Source organism: Amblyomma americanum, chromosome 2 (genome assembly GCF_052857255.1).
Source record: "Amblyomma americanum isolate KBUSLIRL-KWMA chromosome 2, ASM5285725v1, whole genome shotgun sequence".
Classification (NCBI taxonomy): domain Eukaryota; kingdom Metazoa; phylum Arthropoda; class Arachnida; order Ixodida; family Ixodidae; genus Amblyomma; species Amblyomma americanum.
Window position 1 is genome coordinate 212,217,244 of NC_135498.1, and position 19,222 is coordinate 212,236,465.

The 19,222-nt window shown below is 48.3% G+C and overlaps 1 protein-coding gene across 3 annotated transcripts in view; it reads right to left on the reverse strand.

Moving 5' to 3' along the window:
* Positions 1-19,222, reverse strand: part of LOC144122125 (CUE domain-containing protein 1) — a 280,883-nt gene that overhangs the window by 8,633 nt on the left and 253,028 nt on the right. For 2 of the 3 annotated variants that reach the window (XM_077655663.1, XM_077655664.1), the window contains exons 8-9: positions 18,754-18,823; positions 14,515-14,614 (exon numbers count right to left, since the gene is read on the reverse strand). In XM_077655663.1, coding sequence (XP_077511789.1) covers positions 14,515-14,614; positions 18,754-18,823 — 170 coding nt within the window. Of the gene's footprint in view, positions 1-3,974; positions 4,030-14,514; positions 14,615-18,753; positions 18,824-19,222 lie in introns of all 3 variants that reach the window. The other variant, XM_077655665.1, reaches the window with a different exon arrangement.

Consider the following 19,222-nt stretch of genomic DNA (forward strand, 5'->3'; position numbering starts at 1 on the left):
CGATGCGCCATGCGCCGGTCATTTTGGCGTAGCGAAGACACGCAGGCGTGTGGAGCGTTTGTACTTTTGGAGTGGCATGCGACAGGATGTTAGAGACTACTGTGCGAAGTGTCATTCCTGTCTCGAAAGAAAAACACCCAAGGGACGAAGACCAGCTCCAATTCAGCCGTTCCCTGAGGTTTCGGCTCCCTTCGAGCGGACAGGTATGGACATAATGGGCCTATTGCCCACGACCACTTCCGGAAACAAGTACATTTTAGTATTTGTCGATCACCTTTCAAAATACGCGGAAGCGGTAGCACTCCCAGATCAGAAGGCAGACACGGTTGCAAGAGCATTTGTCGAACAGATCGTGCTCCGACATGGACCCCCGAGGCAACTCTTGACAGATAGGGGAACGAACTTCGTGTCGCAGCTAATGAGGAGAGTTTGCGAGCTGCTTAAGATCGCTAAGAAGCAGACAACACCGTACCATCCGGCTTGCAACGGCACGGTGGAGCGACTGAACCAAACTGTGGCCGGGTTCCTGTCGCATTTTGTTTCGCGCGACAAGCGGGACTGGGACTTGTGGCTCCCGTATGCAATGTTTGCCTACAATTCCGCAGCACACGAGAGCACGGGCGAATCGCCATTCTTTCTTCTCTACGGCCGAGACCCGGACCAGCCTAGTGAAGTGCCAGAGGGCCCCCGTCGTGTCCCATACGCTTCACTGGACGACTATAAGGTTGAGCTAGAATCGCGCTTGCAAGTGGCGAGGGACATCGCAAAGGAGGCCTTAAAGAAAGCGGCGAAGCGCAGGAAGGAGGTGCACGATCGCAGCGCTAGAGACGCGCCGTTTGATGTCGGGGACAGCGTGTACATTGAAAACTGCCAAAGGCAGATTGGGCTAGCTCGTAAGTTCCAGACGAAGTGGAGAGGACCGTGCGAGGTTGTCGAGAAGCTTTCTCCGGTAAACTTCAGAGTCCGAGACGTGAACCGGCGCTTGATAAGGATACACGCAAATCGCCTCAAGTCGGCACCGGTTCAGTATTCACGAAATGAGGAAAGGGAAAGCGCGGATTTTGATGGGGACAGAAGTGAAGCGGAGCGCGCAGATAGTTCGCAAGAAACGCCCTCTCCTGCATTTGTTCGGCAGGCGCCAGAGGTGACGGCCGGAATGCCACCGGATTTACTTCATGCATTGCTAGAAGAAGAAGCGCGCGAGGTTGCCGCGCAGATAACGCCAGGAGAGGCTCCTGCCACGAGCCCTCGCGAGTCCCAAAGCAGACAAAGGGTCACAGACTTACTTAGTATGACTCATGAAGGCCGATATCCGCTGCGAAATCGGAAAGCTAAGTCGGACTAATGGCGTAAACAGAGCGGAGTTGTGAACTGGTTAGAATTGTGTAATGCCGCAGCTCATAACATTGCTATGTGCTTATGTGTTAAGTTATCGGAGTTGGTAGTTAAAACTTTCTGTCATTAAGTAACACATTCACAGGAGAGCATGCGGAGCGCATGCAGAACTTGCCCTACTTCCTTTCGTTATCTATATTTTTGTCTGTGTCGTGATCGTGCTAGAAGTGGGAGCTCTTTTGTAACTGTGGTAAATTTATTTCGTCCAGTTTGGACTAGAAAGGAGAGGCTTGGGTGCTGAGTTTCATGTTTATCTGTAAAAGAAGATCAGTGCTGCCCCTGGAGACGCCAGTTATGACAGCGGAGGCATATGGTGTTGTGTAGTGGTGTTGAGTGCAGCGAAAAGTGTTTTGTCGGACGCAGTGTGCGAGGCGATTCAGAAAGACAAGGGGAGCTGCATGGACTCAAATGTTCGGAGAACATTCTTCTGGAGGGTGAGCGAGTGTGACGTTCCTTGTGTGTGCTACGAGGTTCCGCGTTCGACGGCGCGGCGTAGACGGAGACCCAGATGACAGCGGCATCATCAATTACCCAGCCATGCTCTTTGAGAGTGACGACCAGAACGAAGGGGTTTAAGCCCAACCGGACCCAACCGGACCCGCCGCCGCCGCCGCGGGGAAACGGGCTTTATCCTCCCCAATTGCCGTGGCGGTTCCAGGGGCGGCCTCGTTTCGGCGGGCCTGGCCCCTCCCGAGCACATCCCAGGACAAGGGACCACTTTCCCGGCCGGTGACCCGCGGGAACTGTCAGTGGGCCAGAGCGCGCCTTACCTTGAGGAGCGAGTGTCAGTTGATGGATGGAGAGCGGAGGCCGGTGACCCGCGGGAACTGTCAGCGGGCCAGAGCGCGCCTTACCACAGCCGACGCTATGCGCTACCTCGAAGACAACCTTCTTTCCCTCGGACTCAACACGTGAGGGGGGCGAGACCATTAGTGCGGTGGTATGTTTGTGCGCCCAAGTGAAAGCCCTAGCCACCCTCCTTCCCCTCCGGCGTGGGCGTCCTCACCCTAGGGAGTGTGGGGAGAAGAGGATATAAAAATCGACACGCAGTACGGAAGAAGGACGCCCAGGACGACATCGTTCGCCAAGAGGGCCTTCAGCGCCGAAGCCCGACGGCGTGAAGCTTCTGCCAGCAACCGTTCGAGATCAACTCCGGAGCCCCTCCATCGTCCCCATGAAGTCGTCGGCACGTAAGCTCGGACGCCCCAGCCTCTGAATCTTAATCATCTATAATTATTGAATATATCTGTTTGTTTAAACTGAGCCATATGGTGTCTCTTTGCCTCTCCGTCCCGTGTGGACCTGCGCATTATGGGGGTCATCACACAAGGAAGAGATCCCAACTAGTTTCACAATTGCTGTCAATTGACCAGATGCTCTCTCAAGTTTCTTCTGTGCCAAGAACAACGCAAATGAGCATTTACAAACTGAATTCTGCAAGTGCTAGCAAAGGTGCGGTACAGGCCTCGTGCCAACTAATGTCAAAGAATATTTTTATGAAGCGAAAATGTAATATTTTTATGAAGCGAAAATGTGAATAAATATTTGCCTTCATACCTCATTCAACAGTTACATTTTTTTTTAATTTAAGGTGCTCTGGATTGTACGTTTCCCCAATAATGTGCATTTTTTCTCCGCATTTTTTAAAAACATATCAACAAGGTTCTACTGTATTCCACACAAATGCTGCTTGTTTTAATTGCTCACTGCAGCTGTAACTAGTAAGAGGTGTATGGGTTGAACATCGTGAAGTAGACGAAAGACAAAAGTAGAAGATGGGTGCACGTCTTTGTCAATGTCTACTTTAGTATTTTGTCTGTTTTGTGCTGTATCACTCACAGTAAACTATTATTGTAAACTTGCCCACCCATCCATCCTGGAACTGGTGCATGCCCAATTCATGCAAAGTGCTCATCATGGCCCAAAATGGTGGCAAGAAAGCAAGCCCGGCCTTCCACGACCAAACAGCGGAGCAGAGAGAGCGTCCAAAGGCTTGCTTACTGCTCCACAGCCATGCTATAAAACAACGTGGGCATTTTCCAGCTCAGTCAGATAACTAAAGAAGACCAGCTCGGAAATGCAATTTCTATTTAGCTATTCTACGTGCATAGGCCACAGTTAAGCTGAAATGAATTTTCTAACGTTGCTGGGCCAAGTGTCCATGCCAGTGTACATGACTCTTGCTCATCCAAACATTTCCTTCAATTTACTGAGAAATCTTGTCCACCACATTGGTGGCGCATTCCAAAACTGCTGGCCTGACTTTCTCGTTGCCTGAGTGACCACACCAGCCGAAGGCTTCGCAAAACTGAGAGTGGCAGCTGAGCACATAAACTATCAAAGAAAGAAAAAAAAACTGCCCCACTGCCAGCAGCCACGGCCTCTTGCTGGAGGCCGCATACACACAGCACTCTCCACCTTACTGCAAGTGCACATTTTGGGTGCTGTGTGGGCCTCATTTTTGGCCCTGGGGGGACTTCTAGCTGTTGAATGCATTTTGCAATCAGAAGTCCCCCCTGGCCACTGCAGCAGCAGCAGTGCAAGTGCAGACAGCAGCCCTCTCATCACAGCTGGTGCACCTCTTGGGTGGCAGAGCGACCATCACCGGCCTCCCAGTGAAGGGCCCTTGCTGGGCTGAAACGGAACACAGGCACCACCATCAGAACGCACCTAAATGCTCAAGGGGGAACCAGTGCTGTGCTCAGCAAAAGTTTGTCTTGACACTGAAGGGAAAGAGGTGCAGCATCCACAGCTATAAATGGCTGCTACTCACAAAAGATTTCCCACTTCTCCATCCCTGATTGGCCAAGACAACTCATCAGCACTGCCAATAACATGGGCTCATACTAATCTGGGCCACTGATCCACTTTAATGCACCCACAAACACCACTAATCCACATTTGGTCACCGACTAGTCCCCACTAACACACCTAAATCCATCCAGTAATCTACCTTAATCCATTCTTTTGGGTGGGCTTACTTCTAAAATTTGGGGGGTCCCTTGGAATTTTGGCTGCTGGCCAACTTTCAAATGCTATTGCATCTTCTTTTAGAATGTGGTTAGGAAGGCCCCCAATACAGTATGCTGGGCGAGTTGGTTTTTAACTTCCATATATTCAGTTGTCAGTCAGTGCCATGCTGTGTGACTTGTATGTGTTCCTTCTGTCCCATCTTAAACGCTGTAGATATGGAAGGCCCCGAAAATTTATCATTCTGCCAAATAGTTTGGCTGCACGAAAGTGCACCTTGCAGCCTTGAGCACTACTCTCTCCGCGGTACCTTCACTCCATCACTGGTGCAGCTGGCGCCATACGTGGAAGCTTCTCATAAGAAAAAGTGCCCAACAACTCACTGTACCAAGAAAACATTTTTTCCTTGGCTTTCAACATAGAAATTTGGCAATTCTGCAAGAAATATGCCTTCAATACCGAATATTGGTGACATGCTATATTTTAAGACAAAATTACGAGGGGTGTTCAAGTCAAACTGGGACTTTCATCTGCATATTTCGTAACAGTATAGCACGAGAAATGGGTTTTATTTCTTCACGTGTTCCCCAGCTACACTGATAAAATTTTCCTGGTGCTTCATCAGTAATCCAAAGCCAGCACCGCAGAAAGACTTGTCAGTGTGGCACAGCCATGAATGGACAGCATGCGTCACACAGCAGAAATGGCGACCCTCAAAACTCTTTCACCTCTTTCAGCAGCCCAAACAGATTTAAATCATTCCGGACAAGTTGTGAACTGTAAGGACAGTGTGGCAGTATCTCCCAGTCCTGTAATGTGCATGTCATGCCATGCGCAGTATGTGGGTGTGCATTGTCCTACAGGAACAGGTCTATCTTGGTGATGAAGTCTGGTGTATGCTTACCGTCTACTCTGCCATCTGATTCAGCACGTGATTTCCATTTCTCACAGACTTTGAGCCACCATGCAGCAAGAGCAGAGACATGTCCCATGTTTAAATGACTAATAAAGAGTGGCAGAGTACCTTTTAATGATGACTAGAAAAAAAAATCACAGTTTGAGTTGAATGCCCCTCGTTAATTATTAAAAAAGGAGTAGAGGCATCAAATTTCTGGATGCATTTTTTTTTCTTTGGAGTGATCCGCTGGACAATAATATACATGAGTCACAGCGTGCAATTGCCCTCCGGCAGTTGAATACATAATTTATAACTGATTTTTTTTCTTGTGCCGTTTCAGTTTAGCCTTCACTGGAACATGGCCACTGCGGCCAGGCTCGAACCCGGAAACTCCAGCTCAGTGGTCGAGCGCCCTAACCACTAAGCCGGAGTTCTAGGGTTCGAGCCCGGCCACGGCGGCCATGTTTCATTGAAGGCAAAATGCAAAAGGCACCTGTGTGCCATGTGATGTCAGTGCACATCAAAGATACCCAGGTGGTCACATTTATTCTGGAGCTCTCCACTCCTGGAGCTCTTTCTCTCTTTCTTCTTTCACTCCCACCTTCATTCCTTCCCTTGCAGTCTTGGTGTCCACCTAAATGTGAGAACGTTACTATGCCATTTCCTTTCCTCAAAAACCAATTTCTAATTTTCAATTTCTTCTGCGACATAGTTCAAAAACTGCGATATATATGTATATATATATATATCGTTTTTTACCATGTCCATGATGCACCAACTCACTCAGTTGTCGGTCCTTTTGGCGCAATCCACGTGGTGCATTATTATGTTTTCTAATGTGCTGCGTATTATTCAAAAGGGAGGGAGAAAGCGCAACTAAAATTTGGTTCTCTAGTTCTTTTAACAATAAGGGGGCAAATATCCGCTGTGTAGGAAGAGAGGACGCGTTTTGGCTCCAAAGCTTCCACTGCACTGCCAGAAGAAGCTGTCGCATAGTACAGGTATGCCTTGTGGTCCTTTGGGCTGCAGCTGACTTCAATAGCATTCAGTATGTGAATCCCAGAAGCAACAACTTGTCCAAGTGCTGATACAGGTCACTGCCACAGAGCCTCTGACACTCATAACACGTCAGAACTAGGCCTTGGTGCACCTTCCGTTTTCAGGTTTTATTTTCCAGAGTTTGGAGGCTAAATGACAGGTATACATATCAGGCTATTCAGCAAAAACTTCCGAGCTTCGGGTTTTTCCAGGTCATTTTTTGTGGAAGGTGACGATTATTACAGGCGCCTGCATTTTTGCAGGAAATAAATTTCCAAAGCTTTTGTTCAATATTTTCATAATCATGATGACACGCCAGGCTGCATGAAAAAGCTCTTCATCATATTTGGTTTTTTTCCCTCATACATGACAATTATTTCTTCATGTACATTAAAAATGTCCTGTGCAGCACTTCTATGTCTGTGCAAGACCTGCCTGCCTCTGTACACTGCAAGAACATTCCCTGGATATCATAGCAGCCATTAAAAACACCAAAAAACCATCAAGTAGAGTGTCATCAGAGTGCATAGCACTTGAGTACATAAGTTCTGCCCTCTCACTTATAATATGCACTTTTTGAACTTATCCACAAATAAGGCGGTGTCATAAATAAAAAGCCTTAAAAGAGGTTTAGATAGCCAGTTGACCAAAAGCACATCTCTAGAAGAAGCGCAACATATACGGTAAGTTTTGTGCAGTGTCTTCAGCTTTCTACAATGAAAAGCATATGCTCTCTAGAAGGCCCATTTTATGGTAGAAATTGGGTTTACCCTGATTTGCTCAAAATCTGTTTGGGGTGCAAGAATTGGGTAAATTTTACCGAAAAACGAAAGGCTCTACACATATGGCATCTACATCATCTATGGCATCATATGGCATCATATGGCACCTACATGAATCTGAACATCAGATATTTAAAATTTAATAACCAAGAAGGTTATTACTTCACTTGGATTTGAAATTCCAACGCCTTGTGTCTGTCTGTCCCATTTTCACGATGCTACTGCGTGCAGTGTCTGCAGAAAAATGTCCGCATTCACTTCCTCAAGTGCCACAGAAATTGTAAAGCTAGGTCATCTAAGCCATTTTGTCAAATGCCATTTCAACAAAAAGCCAAAATCGTCCTGTCATACGTGCAATGTTCCCTTCAGCCACATCAGATGTTTTGGACCTGTTGCACTCAACCAATAAGTGCAGCTGTTTCCTCTCTAGAAAGGTAGGGGCAGCTGATATGTGGAGCAAGACCACTGCCCCACAAGTTGAAGGACTCTGATTTTGTTGCCTTCACCCAAAACTACATGAATGCTGCATGCTGCTGAGTCACTAATCATGATTAGAGGTGTGCAAATAGCACTTTTTCAACACCAAATTAAATACAAATACTGCAGTCATGCTGCCGAATGGAATAAAAGTAGTGTTAGTCAAATATTTTTGTGACTATTTGCTACTGGTGCGGATATTTGTACCAACCAAATAATCGTGCAAAAGAGCTGAATCATGCAGTGCTAGCAGCATTGTGGTGTTGTAGCTACCACAGTAAAAAGGCATAACACTAATGAAGAGGGGGTTGTGCAATACGATATTGACACCGCCCATTCATCGTCGTCGTTCTACTAGAACCACGAGAGCGCGGAATGCGCGCGCGAGCTGGCCTTAGAAAAAGAAGCCGAAGTGTCTGGCTGCGAATGCTCCGCTTTTGGGACTGCTACTGACGTCCGCTGCAGTCACCTACTTTGACGTATCCAACCGAGCTGTACCACCCGTGACATCTGGTGGAGGGCGCTGGGTAACGCATTCCATGCCTCGGACTCCCCCAGCAAGCAGGGATTCAAGTCCTCGAGGGTCATCTGCCATCGAGGTGATGCCTGTACACCACGGCAGCCGCAGGCTCCAAGGCCTTCAACCCGAGTTTGGGCTTCTGGAGTCTCGCTCAACCCAAGCGGTTCGTTCAGCGCCATCGTCGACGACCGTCCAGCCCGAAATAGGCATGCAGACGACGATTAGTTCACCTTCTGTTGTGCTGCAGCAGCCTCGGGAGCCACCGATCTTCCAAGGTTCTCCAGGCGAAGACCCGGAAGACTGGCTGGAGAAATTTGAACGCGTGGCCCGGTACAACAGATGGGCGGAAGACTCCAAGCTTCAACACGTGTTCTTTTCGCTGGAGGGCGCAGCTCGTACGTGGTTCGAGAACCGGGAGTCGTCCATAATGACGTGGAACGTATTTAAAGACCAGTTCCTGAAGGATTTCACCACGGTGATTCGAAGAGAACGGGCCGATCTGCTCCTTCAGTCCCGAACTCAGCTACCAAATGAAAGCATACTGGTATACTTCGAAGAGATGGCAAAGTTATTTCGTCGAGCTGACCCGGACATGACAGAGCAGAAGAAACTCCGGTACCTTATGCGAGGTGTCAAGGAGCAAATCTTTGCTGGACTGGTTCGCAATCCACCGAGCACGGTCGCAGAGTTTCTGTCAGAGGCAACCACCATAGAAAAGACACTCGATATGTGGTTGCGGCAATACGAGCGTCAACCTTTGGCCATGACTGCGGCAACCACGGACATCAGTAACGCCCACATGCTTCGCGAAACCGTACGAGCTATCGTTCGCGAGGAGCTCCAGAAGCTGTTCCCGGCTACGCTGCCTGCGCCAACGGTTACTGCTCTATCCGAGGTTATTCGGGAAGAGGTGCAACAGGCGCTTACAACACCAGCTCCCTTTCAGCCGTCCACAGCCCCGCCGCAAATGACATACGCCGCTGTTGCTCGTCGCGCACAACCACCGCCGACTCATCTTCAGGAAACCCCGGCCTCTTTTCGGCCGCCACCACCTGCTCGTTCTGCTCCATCGTATCCCCGTAAAAGTGACATCTGGCGCACTCCCAACTACCGTCCTCTCTGCTATCACTGCGGTGAGCCGGGCCACCTGTACCGCAACTGCAGGTATCGTCAGATGGGCCTGCCAGGGTTCCCTGCAGATGCACCACGTCCGCAGCCTGGGCAGCGACCCAGAGAAATCAACGATTATCTGGCCGAATCTGCCGGTGGGACCCGAAGGTCGCCATCCCCACGTCGTCGGTCTTACGGTGACTTTCCTCGGGGAAGGTCGCCAAGCCCCCGCCAGGAAAACTAAAAGCAGCAACCTTTGAGGGGGAGGTTGCTCACCGACGAAATGTAACAGACCCTCCTACGCCGCAACTAGGTGGCCACCCGATGCCACGACCGAATGCCGTCCAACACCGTGAAACGCCGACTCGACGGGAATGCCACCTGACGTATCGAAATGAACCCGTGCCGCACCGCAGCCGTGACCGAACACCGCGCCGTACCGCTCACACGCCGTCTACGACAGCAAACCTGAGCATTTCCCTCGACGGAACAGACGTCACTGCACTCGTCGACACAGGGGCGGATTACTCTATCCTCAGTGGAAATTTCGCCGCCACTCTGAAAAAGGTCACCACTCCGTGGATGGGCCCACAGATTCGTACAGCCGGGGGTCACTTAGTTACATCGACCGGGACTTGCACATCAAGAGTAGCAGTTCAAGGCGCAACCTACCTGGCAACGTTCGTTATACTCGAACATTGTTCACGTGACGTCATTCTCGGGATGGATTTCTTGACCGAGAATGGAGCGGTCATCGACCTCCAGTCAAAGGCCGTGTGTTTCTCCACAGAGAACGCAATACACAGAGATCCAGACCATCCGACCGCACTTTGCATCCTGGATGACCACGTCACCATCCCACCTCGTTCAAGTATTATGGTTTCTGTCGGCGCCAAGACTGTGCGGAATTTCGAAGGCGTCGCGGAAGGCACCCAGATCTTGCTTTTTGCCAGGAGCCTTGCTGTCGCCAGAGGAGTCGTTAATCTCGTCGACGGAGAAACAGAAGTGCTGATAACCAATTTCGGTGGTGCACACCAACATCTGAACGTGGGAACCGTTGTGGCTCACGTTGATGCCATCGCCCATGTCAGCAGCACACCCAGTATTTCCACAATGTCGTTGTCGCAAGAGCAGAGCCCAGTCACTGGTTTCACGTTCGACGTCAATCCAGCACTCTCCCCGACGCAGCAACAACAAGTTAAAGATCTTCTTCTGCGCTACGGCGACATCTTCTCGGTATCATCGTGTGTTGGACGAACTCACCTAGCGAAGCATCGCATTATTACGGACGATAACGTGCACCCTCTCCGACAGACCCCCTACCGAGTGTCTCCCGCTGAACGCGACGCTATTGGCCGCCAAGTCAAGGAAATGCTCCGCGACGACCTAATTCGTCCTTCCCGGAGTCCCTGGGCAGCGCCAGTCGTCCTTGTGAAGAAGAAAGACGGAACATTGCGGTTCTGTGTAGACTACCGTCGCTTAAACAAAATCACCAATAAGGATGTCTATCCTCTCCCCCGGATCGACGACGCTCTGGATCGCCTTTGTAGCGCTAAATACTTTTCTTCGATGGACCTCAAGTCAGGTTACTGGCAAATTGAGGTCGATGAGCGGGACCGTGAAAAAACAGCTTTTATAACTCCAGATGGCCTGTATGATTTTACGGCCATGCCCTTTGGACTGTGCTCTGCACCGGCAACTTTCCAACGCCTCATGGATACCGTCCTTGCCGATTTAAAATGGCAGACGTGTCTCGTCTATCTTGACGATGTTGTCGTCTTCGCCCCGACTTTCCAGGAGCATCTTCACCGCCTCGAATTGGTCCTACAAGCAATAAGGTCTTCTGGACTCACGCTCAAAAATGAGAAATGCCACTTTGCGTATACAGAGCTGAAGTTCTTAGGGCACGTTGTGAATCAAGCCGGTGTTCAGCCTGATCCTGAAAAAACAACAGCTATTGCCCATTTTCCGCCGCCGCAAGACCTGAAAGCTGTCCGCCGTTTTCTTGGATTGTGCGCGTATTACCGTCGCTTCGTGAAAGATTTTGCTCGCATTGCCGAGCCGCTGACGCGCCTAACAAGGTCGGACACACCTTTCACATGGGAAGCAGCGCAAGAAAATGCATTCCGCAGCCTTCAAAGCCTCCTGCAGGCGCCTCCCGTTCTGGCTCACTTCGACGTAAACGCCAACACGGAGCTCCATACTGATGCCAGCAACATCGGCTTAGGTGCTGTCCTGGTCCAGATCCAAGCAGGTCAAGAACGGGTCATCGCTTACGCAAGTCGATGTTTGTCACCAGCCGAATCAAACTATTCCGCTACCGAGAAAGAATGCCTTGCCATTGTATGGGCCACTTCGAAATTCCAACCGTACCTTTACGGCAAAAATTTTAAGGTGGTGACTGATCATCATGCCTTATGCTGGCTCGCAAGCCTTAAAGACCCGTCCGCTCGCCTCGTCGGATGGAGTCTGCGGCTCCAGGAATACGACATGACTGTCGTGTACAAATCCGGGCGCAAGCACTCTGACGCAGATTGTCTGTCCCGCGCCCCAGTAGATCCTTCTACCGACGCCTGTAATGATGACGACATCTTACTGACTGCTCTCAGCGCCTCCTGCCTCGCTGACCAACAATGCGCCGACCTCGAACTTCGAGACGTAATGGAATTTCTCAACGGCAGCAACACGACCGCCCCACGCGCTTTCAGGCGCGTGTTGCCATCTTTATGCATCCGCAATGGTCTTCCGGTCAAGAAAAATTTCACTCCAAACAATACGCATACCTAATCGTCGTACCGCCTAGCCTGCGCAATGAAATCCTCCAAGCCTCCCATGACGAACCCACTTCTGGACATTTGGGCATAGCCCGTACGCTAGCCCGAATCCAAGAGAATTACTACTGGCCTCGTCTCCGTGCTGATGTCACTCACTACGTCAGAACGTGCCGAGCCTGTCAGCGTCGCAAGGTACCGTCAACCAAACAAGCTGGGTTCTTGATGCCCATTAGACCACCCACAAGGCCCTTCCAACGAATAGGAATGGACATGCTGGGTCCGTTCCCACGTTCGAACTCTGGCAACAAATGGATAATTGTCGCGACGGACTACCTTACCCGCTATGCAGAAACGTCAGCTCTACCCAGCGGCACCGCTTTAGAAGTCGCTAAGTTCTTCGTGCATCAGATCGTACTCCGCCATGGGGCACCTGAAGTGCTGATCACTGACAGAGGCCCTGCGTTCATGGCTGAGCTGCTGCAGGAGATCTTGGTTTACAGTCATACCGACCACCGCCGAACAACGTCGTACCACCCTCAAACGAACGGGTTGACTGAAAGACTGAACCGAACCCTTTCTGACATGATTTCCATGTACGTCGATATTGAACACAAAACGTGGGACGAAGTGCTTCCTTATGTCACCTTCGCCTACAATACGGCCATGCAAGAAACAACGCAGATGTCCCCTTTCCAACTCGTCTACGGCCGTGCAGTGACGACGATGCTCGACGCAATGTTACCACATCTGGACGACTCTAGCCTTCACACTGATACCTACACGTTCCTGGAACGCGCCGAAGCTGCTCGCCAACTGGCCAAAGTTCGAATTCAGGACCAACAACTTCGAGATGCAGATCGCTACAATCAGCGCCGTCACGACGTCCATTATGCGCCTAGCGACCGTGTGTGGGTGTGGTACCCCATTCGGCGACGAGGACTGAGCGAAAAACTCCTCCATCGCTATTTCGGACAATGCCGCGTGGTCAGGTCATTGGGCGACCTCAACTACGAGGTCATTCCCGATGGATTTCAGAAGTCCCGACGGTCCCCGTGCCCTGAAGTGGTTCACGTGGTCCACCTGAAGCCTTATCACGATCGGTAGCCTCGCCCACTAACCCCGTTCAGTCCTTCCGACCTCTCCACTCACCAGCATCGGGACGATGCTTCTTTTTGCCGGGGAGTAATGACACCGCCCATTCATCGTCGTCGTTCTACTAGAACCACGAGAGCGCGGAATGCGCGCGCGAGCTGGCCTTAGAAAAAGAAGCCGAAGTGTCTGGCTGCGAATGCTCCGCTTTTGGGACTGCTACTGACGTCCGCTGCAGTCACCTACTTTGACGTATCCAACCGAGCTGTACCACCCGTGACAATATGTCAATATACTCCATGACCACCATGTTGCGCTAACCCTTTGGTACTGCTGGCAATGTGGAATAACCTAGTGGCACATCTCAGCATATGTGAGGGACAAGAGCTACGTAAGAGCCATGGTGTCCGAGACTGGGCATCAAAGCAGTGTCTGCTGAACTTGTCTGAGCACTTGGCCCATATTGGAGGTCATTTATCAGCATTATGAACATTGCGAATCGAATGGACCATGTCATGGCCCTCCACCCCATGCAGGTCGATCATGTCAACATGCTACACAGTGTTGTGTTGGACTGGGCCCTGTTCTTGAAACGGTCATAAAAAAAATCTACAACGTGTTTCATACGAACTTCTTGCCACTTATTTGAGAAGCAGTCGAAAACTTCTCAGTGCATTCAGTTGACTGTAAGTAATCTTGAACTATGCTTTCTGAATCATTTGACAAGTCTAGAAGAATTTTTGGTTTGCTATTCGAAAATTCTCCATATTCACACACCCCTAATCATGAGGTTTTGGCCACCATGTCTGTGTGGCAACACCAAGGTATTTCTGTCACCTAGAAAACCAGTTGAGTTGCACAGAGGTGGCTACAGCCACGCACGGCACAAGGACACTCTCACTTCTCCTGCTTTAACAAATCTGCCAGTCCCTACAGGGCGAATGCATTGCTCAGAGCCCCTCGTAAAATTGTTGGTGAGTGCTAGCTGCTTCATGCTGCATTTGGGTGCAGCACTTCAGAGTCAGAGTGGATCTAGAGTTCGCATTGTCTGCAGTGATGAGAAAGCAAGTTCTCTCAACAGCTGCCTTAGCAATGCCACCTGTGGCCTGCAAAGAGGTGGAGGAGCACTGCTTGTTTTGCATCGTCTCTTTTTGTCCCTCTGCGGCCAATGAGAGATGGCACCGCAGAATCCACTACATGTACTGTTTTCTGGTTTGGCACTGCTGAACACAACACAGACAACTGATTCATTCCGACTGAAACACGTAAGCATCCCAAACAAATATAATATCAAACAAAACTCATTGCGAAAAGTCATTTGGGTGCAAAATTTGAATGCGAACAAGCCAGTGGTTCAACTCGGAGAAACATTCAGAGGGGCTGAAAGCGACGCAACAGTCAGTATTCTTGCACTGCCAGTGCCAAGAAACAGTGATGACAAGTCCCATTTCGGCTGCTGACCTGTGGTGGCTCCTGTTGTGGGTGCATCTCTTCTTCCAACTGTCCGGGGTCCTCGTGCAGCAGCAGGTTGTCACGTGACGGGTTGGCTGCATCACCAAGCCTGGACGCAGGTGCTAAGGATGCGGGAGGCCACAGAGAGTTTCTTTAGCCTCACAATGAGTGTGCTGCATGCTACGTACTTCACTCGTTGCTCTAACTTTGCCTCACGTGCTTTGTAATAAATGTAAAGACACTGACAAGTTCATGCACACTACCCCTACATCACTGTCATTTGCTACGCATATGTTAGGTTATCAGCATGCATGCAACTTTCATCTCAGTGCTGTGCTCTGGAAGCACAAGTACAAGCAAAGCTAAAAAGTGATGTGTTAATGTTGATAAAAAACACGTTTGTTTCATCATGAAACACCTCACATGACAAGACAGGGTGCAGAGAACTAAGGGCAGGACGAGAATTAGCGCAAGTGTCATGTCATGTTTGGTGCGTCTAGCACTTGAAAAAGGAGAACCTGTCCTGCACCATCATGCGCGTAAGGTGGCAAAGGACGATCACTGTGGGCGTATGTAGTCCTAGCAATGGCACAGGCACGGAGGAAATGGCGTGATGAAAATGGCATTGGTAATAAATTTCATGTGCAGATGAGCCGAACAGCTGGAACCGAGTTATGTCGAAGGCCTGGCGAGTGAAACTCTGTACAACCAAATGGTAATTCAACCAATCAAGCAATTAGTTAATCACATAATTAAGCACATCCTTAATGAAGTCATTAAGTCAATTATATAAACTAATGAATTTAAACAGTTCAATCTCTTATGTGCTTCAGAACTAAGCTAATAGGACGAGGAAAAAGTGGGCGCAGCATAACATCTTGGCATTTCATCTCTATTGATTTCTTAGATTCAGTTCTTTACCCTGTACTTGTGCTATTCGCGCAATCTTAACTTTCCTCTAAATGAATAGGTGCAAATAAAAGAAGTAGGCAAATTCTTGGTGTGAAAAGAAAAAAAACTCTGCCTCCCATGCATTCGCTCACTTGGCTCTCTTCTTAGGTACATCTTGTGCAGAGACTGCATTGGTCAAACAACAGAGAAATTGGCAATCTGTGCATTTTGATTAATTTTTTAGATAATGAGCAATAACACCAACAGGTGGTATAATTTGATTAGTGTACTGGGCTGCAGAGATGTTGTAAAATTCAGGCCCTATGATAACCATTCTAATCTTTCCACACCATATCCAGCCAATGCTCAAGTTATGTTCTAAGTAATTCTCCGAGGAGTTATAATGCCGGGTTAAATAGATCTGTGACAGTCTCGAATCACAGCGAAGTGCTGCAGTCAGCCAAAATAAGCATAAGCTTGCAAGCCATCAGCAAAGCCTCCAGCGCAATCTTGGTCTTAAAAAGCATGTAGGCATGGTGAAATAAGGGGCATCGATGCGGGCGTGCACTAATTTCAGTGCTACATTTGTGACTGTTTGGTTTGGTTTATGGGGGTTTAACGTCCCAAAGTGACTCATGCTATGAGAGACACCGTAGTGAAGGGCTCAGGAAATTTCGACCACCAGGGGGTCTTTAACGTGCACTGACATCGCACAGTACAAGGGCCTCTAGAATTTCGCCTCCATCGAAATTTGACCGCCGTGGCCGGGATCGAACCTGCGTCTTTCGGGTCACCACTCAGCCACCGCAGCGGCTTACATTTGTGACTGTGCTATGCAGGCTGTGAGAGCTCCCTTTGCACTGCAAGAAAGCATTGTCTAGCCTGAGGAGAACTGACACAATTAGCAGGACCCACCCGTGCACTGCCGGTTGCATTCATACTGATCACAATATGAGACACATGAGGCATTAGATTTGGGCTCTCACGAAGGGTTTTTAAAAATGAGATGACTTACTTTTGATATTTTTCAATGTAGATGCACACCCTGCCAAACTCGCGCAATGTGCTTCCGTTGGCCAGTACCATAAGCATTTTGCCCCTGGCAATGCATGGCCACTACCGGCTACACCCGCTCCCATTGGTGTCACTGGGGGTTGCCACTCCAGAAGGTATATATAAACTCGTTGTTTCATACCCAGTAGTCAGTGTGGGTAACGGTCTTAGAAAGAAATTTCACACTGATTTGTTCAGCACATTATACTCCTACGTAATAGAAAGTAAGCAAATAATTTTGGATAAACATGCTTAAAGTTTTAGTTTTCAGCACCTATCGATTAGAGCTTGCATATAACCAGTTCAGGCCTTCATGTATCTCTGGTACACTGCTCCTGCAATAAGGCTGCAAGAAAGGGCTCTTGGATATATTTTGCAGCACCTAGAATCTATCTGCTACAAACAGAATAGTGGCAGTTTTGAAACCAGGAAATTACTGTTTAGCTGCTGTCATCAACACTGCATTATTAAATGAAGCAACTTTCCTTCAGCTATGGTGACATCATCTCTACTCCATTCCTGCTCCACCTCAGGATTCTGAAATGCACTTCCAAAATCTAACAACCACTACAACCACCTATGGCCCGGAATAACTGGGGTAGAAATTTCGAACACCTTTTTGTCTACCTCTGTTTCACCTCACACTAGTAAACCACTGTTTGAGATTGAAGTGGCTCAATTACTAGCCTGTAAAATAGTGACACATTTTTTTCTGCATGTGGTCTGCTCTAATGGTGTTGTTCATCTGACATGCTTTTCTTTTTGAATTCTATGCAACACGTAATACGAAGACAAATTTCTTTCTGTGCTCATTTGTCTGTTCTTGTGTCATTCGTTTTCACAACAGCCCTACTGCATAAACTTTTCAGTGAGTTCTCTTGCTCCTCTGAACCTGAAGGCCAAATGCTGCATGACCAGCATTGGCTATAAGCATCTGAGCCAGTCTGTATACCAGGTAGAATGTGGTGCTGGGCTCACTCATTCTTTGAAAATTTAAAATTCTTCTTTGTTGCGTCGTTCTTCTTAATAGCACTACATCCAATGTCCAACGAATGTATATACCAGGTGTTTCACCTAAGGTGTTCCGAAATTTTCAAAAATAGGCTTTCTGAGTTAGAAGAGCACTTTTTTCAGTAAAGCATTGTTAGCAGTGCAGGTCATCAGGGTACAGCTAATTCATGCTAACTATAAACTCCAACTGGTTAACTAATATTGGATATTTAACTGTTTAACTGTTAGTCTCCAGTCTCCTTATTTATTGAGAGGCGTGTAGCCCATTGTAAGTAATATCCATATGAGTCTTTAGAATTTTGAAAATGCAATTATCCTTGGTGCTGCAGCCCAACAAAATTTGGCTATTTTGACGAATTACACGCACTGGAGGGGTTGCTTTGTCTGCAAGCTTCTTGAAAACGCATGTATTTTGCCGCAAAGTATGCTTCTACAGTATGCAAAATTTGTTGGGCTGCAGCATCGAGGGCAGCTACGTTTTCGAAATTCTAACACCTGATATGGATACTACTTACGGTGGGCTGCACACCTTTGAAAAAATGCTCTCTTCTAAGCACAAGAGCAAGGTTTTTGGGCTAGTTGGTACAGCATATCTAAGGGAACAGTGCTAGGAACTAGATGAAGGACGAAGGGAAGGAGACACAGGCGTTGATTAACAACTGAAATTCTATTTCAAAGCAAGACATATAGTAGGTACACTGTTTACATAAAGGGGCGGAGCCGGGACGATACTGCGCGATCACAAAAAACAGTATAAGCATGTCAAAAAGCTAAAATGATTTAAAAAAGATTAAAAAAAAGGAGGTGCAAGAAAAACTAAAAGCGATAGAAGCCAATGGTGTAAACGGCTCGGACAAAAGAAACCACGTAAAAAAAGATAAAACTCTAGCCAAAAGGTGGGTAAACGCGTTAAAGGAAAAGACAAGAGTAGAAAAAAAAACAAGATTAGAAAAGTGGTTGAAAGCTACTAAAAACGGATCACACAGCATCGCTCCGGCTCCACTCATTTATGTAAACCATACATGTTTTGCTCCGAAATAGAATTTCAGTTGTTAGTCAGCGCCTGTGCCTGTCCTTCCTTTTGTCCTTTGTTTTGTTTCTAGCGCTATTCTTTTAGGTGTCTTCTAAAGCGTATATCTAAAAATTGCAGAACATCTCGAGTGAAACACCTGATATATTTGTAAGCACTGAGAAGCAAAGAGAGAAACATATGCTAGCTTCAGCCCAGCCAGAATATGATCCAGTTCCAGCAGTCCACTGGCCACACTTTCTGGCAGACGAGGAAAAGGATACATCTGACGGAAGTGGCACTTCTTGGTCCGGTGGAACAGCCTGGCCAGCTGGGCAAACTTGCGCCGAGACGCTGCACCAGGGAAGAGGCAGGTCAACAACGGCGGTCCATCGAATGACAGCTTCTTTTGAGCTCACACAAAATGAAGAGAAAGGTGTGTGTGCTCAGTGCATAAATTACTGTGGCGGAACTTGTTCACTCCTGCTACTCATGATGCTCAAAAAACCACCCTTCTTTCCTGGTGGCTACCGCCTACAACACCAACTACAAACTGAAGAATAACTGCCTCAGAGAAGCCTGGTGTAGTAAACAGTGGACAATACTGCAGGCCTTCACTTAGACCGGCCCAAGCAGCAGTGGTTACAAGGTACCATACTCACCTAATTCTAGCACATTCTTGATTCTGACAAGCACAGAAAATGCAGAAGTTTTACTGAAAGTAGAAGCAACATTAACGCTTTAAGGCACTTT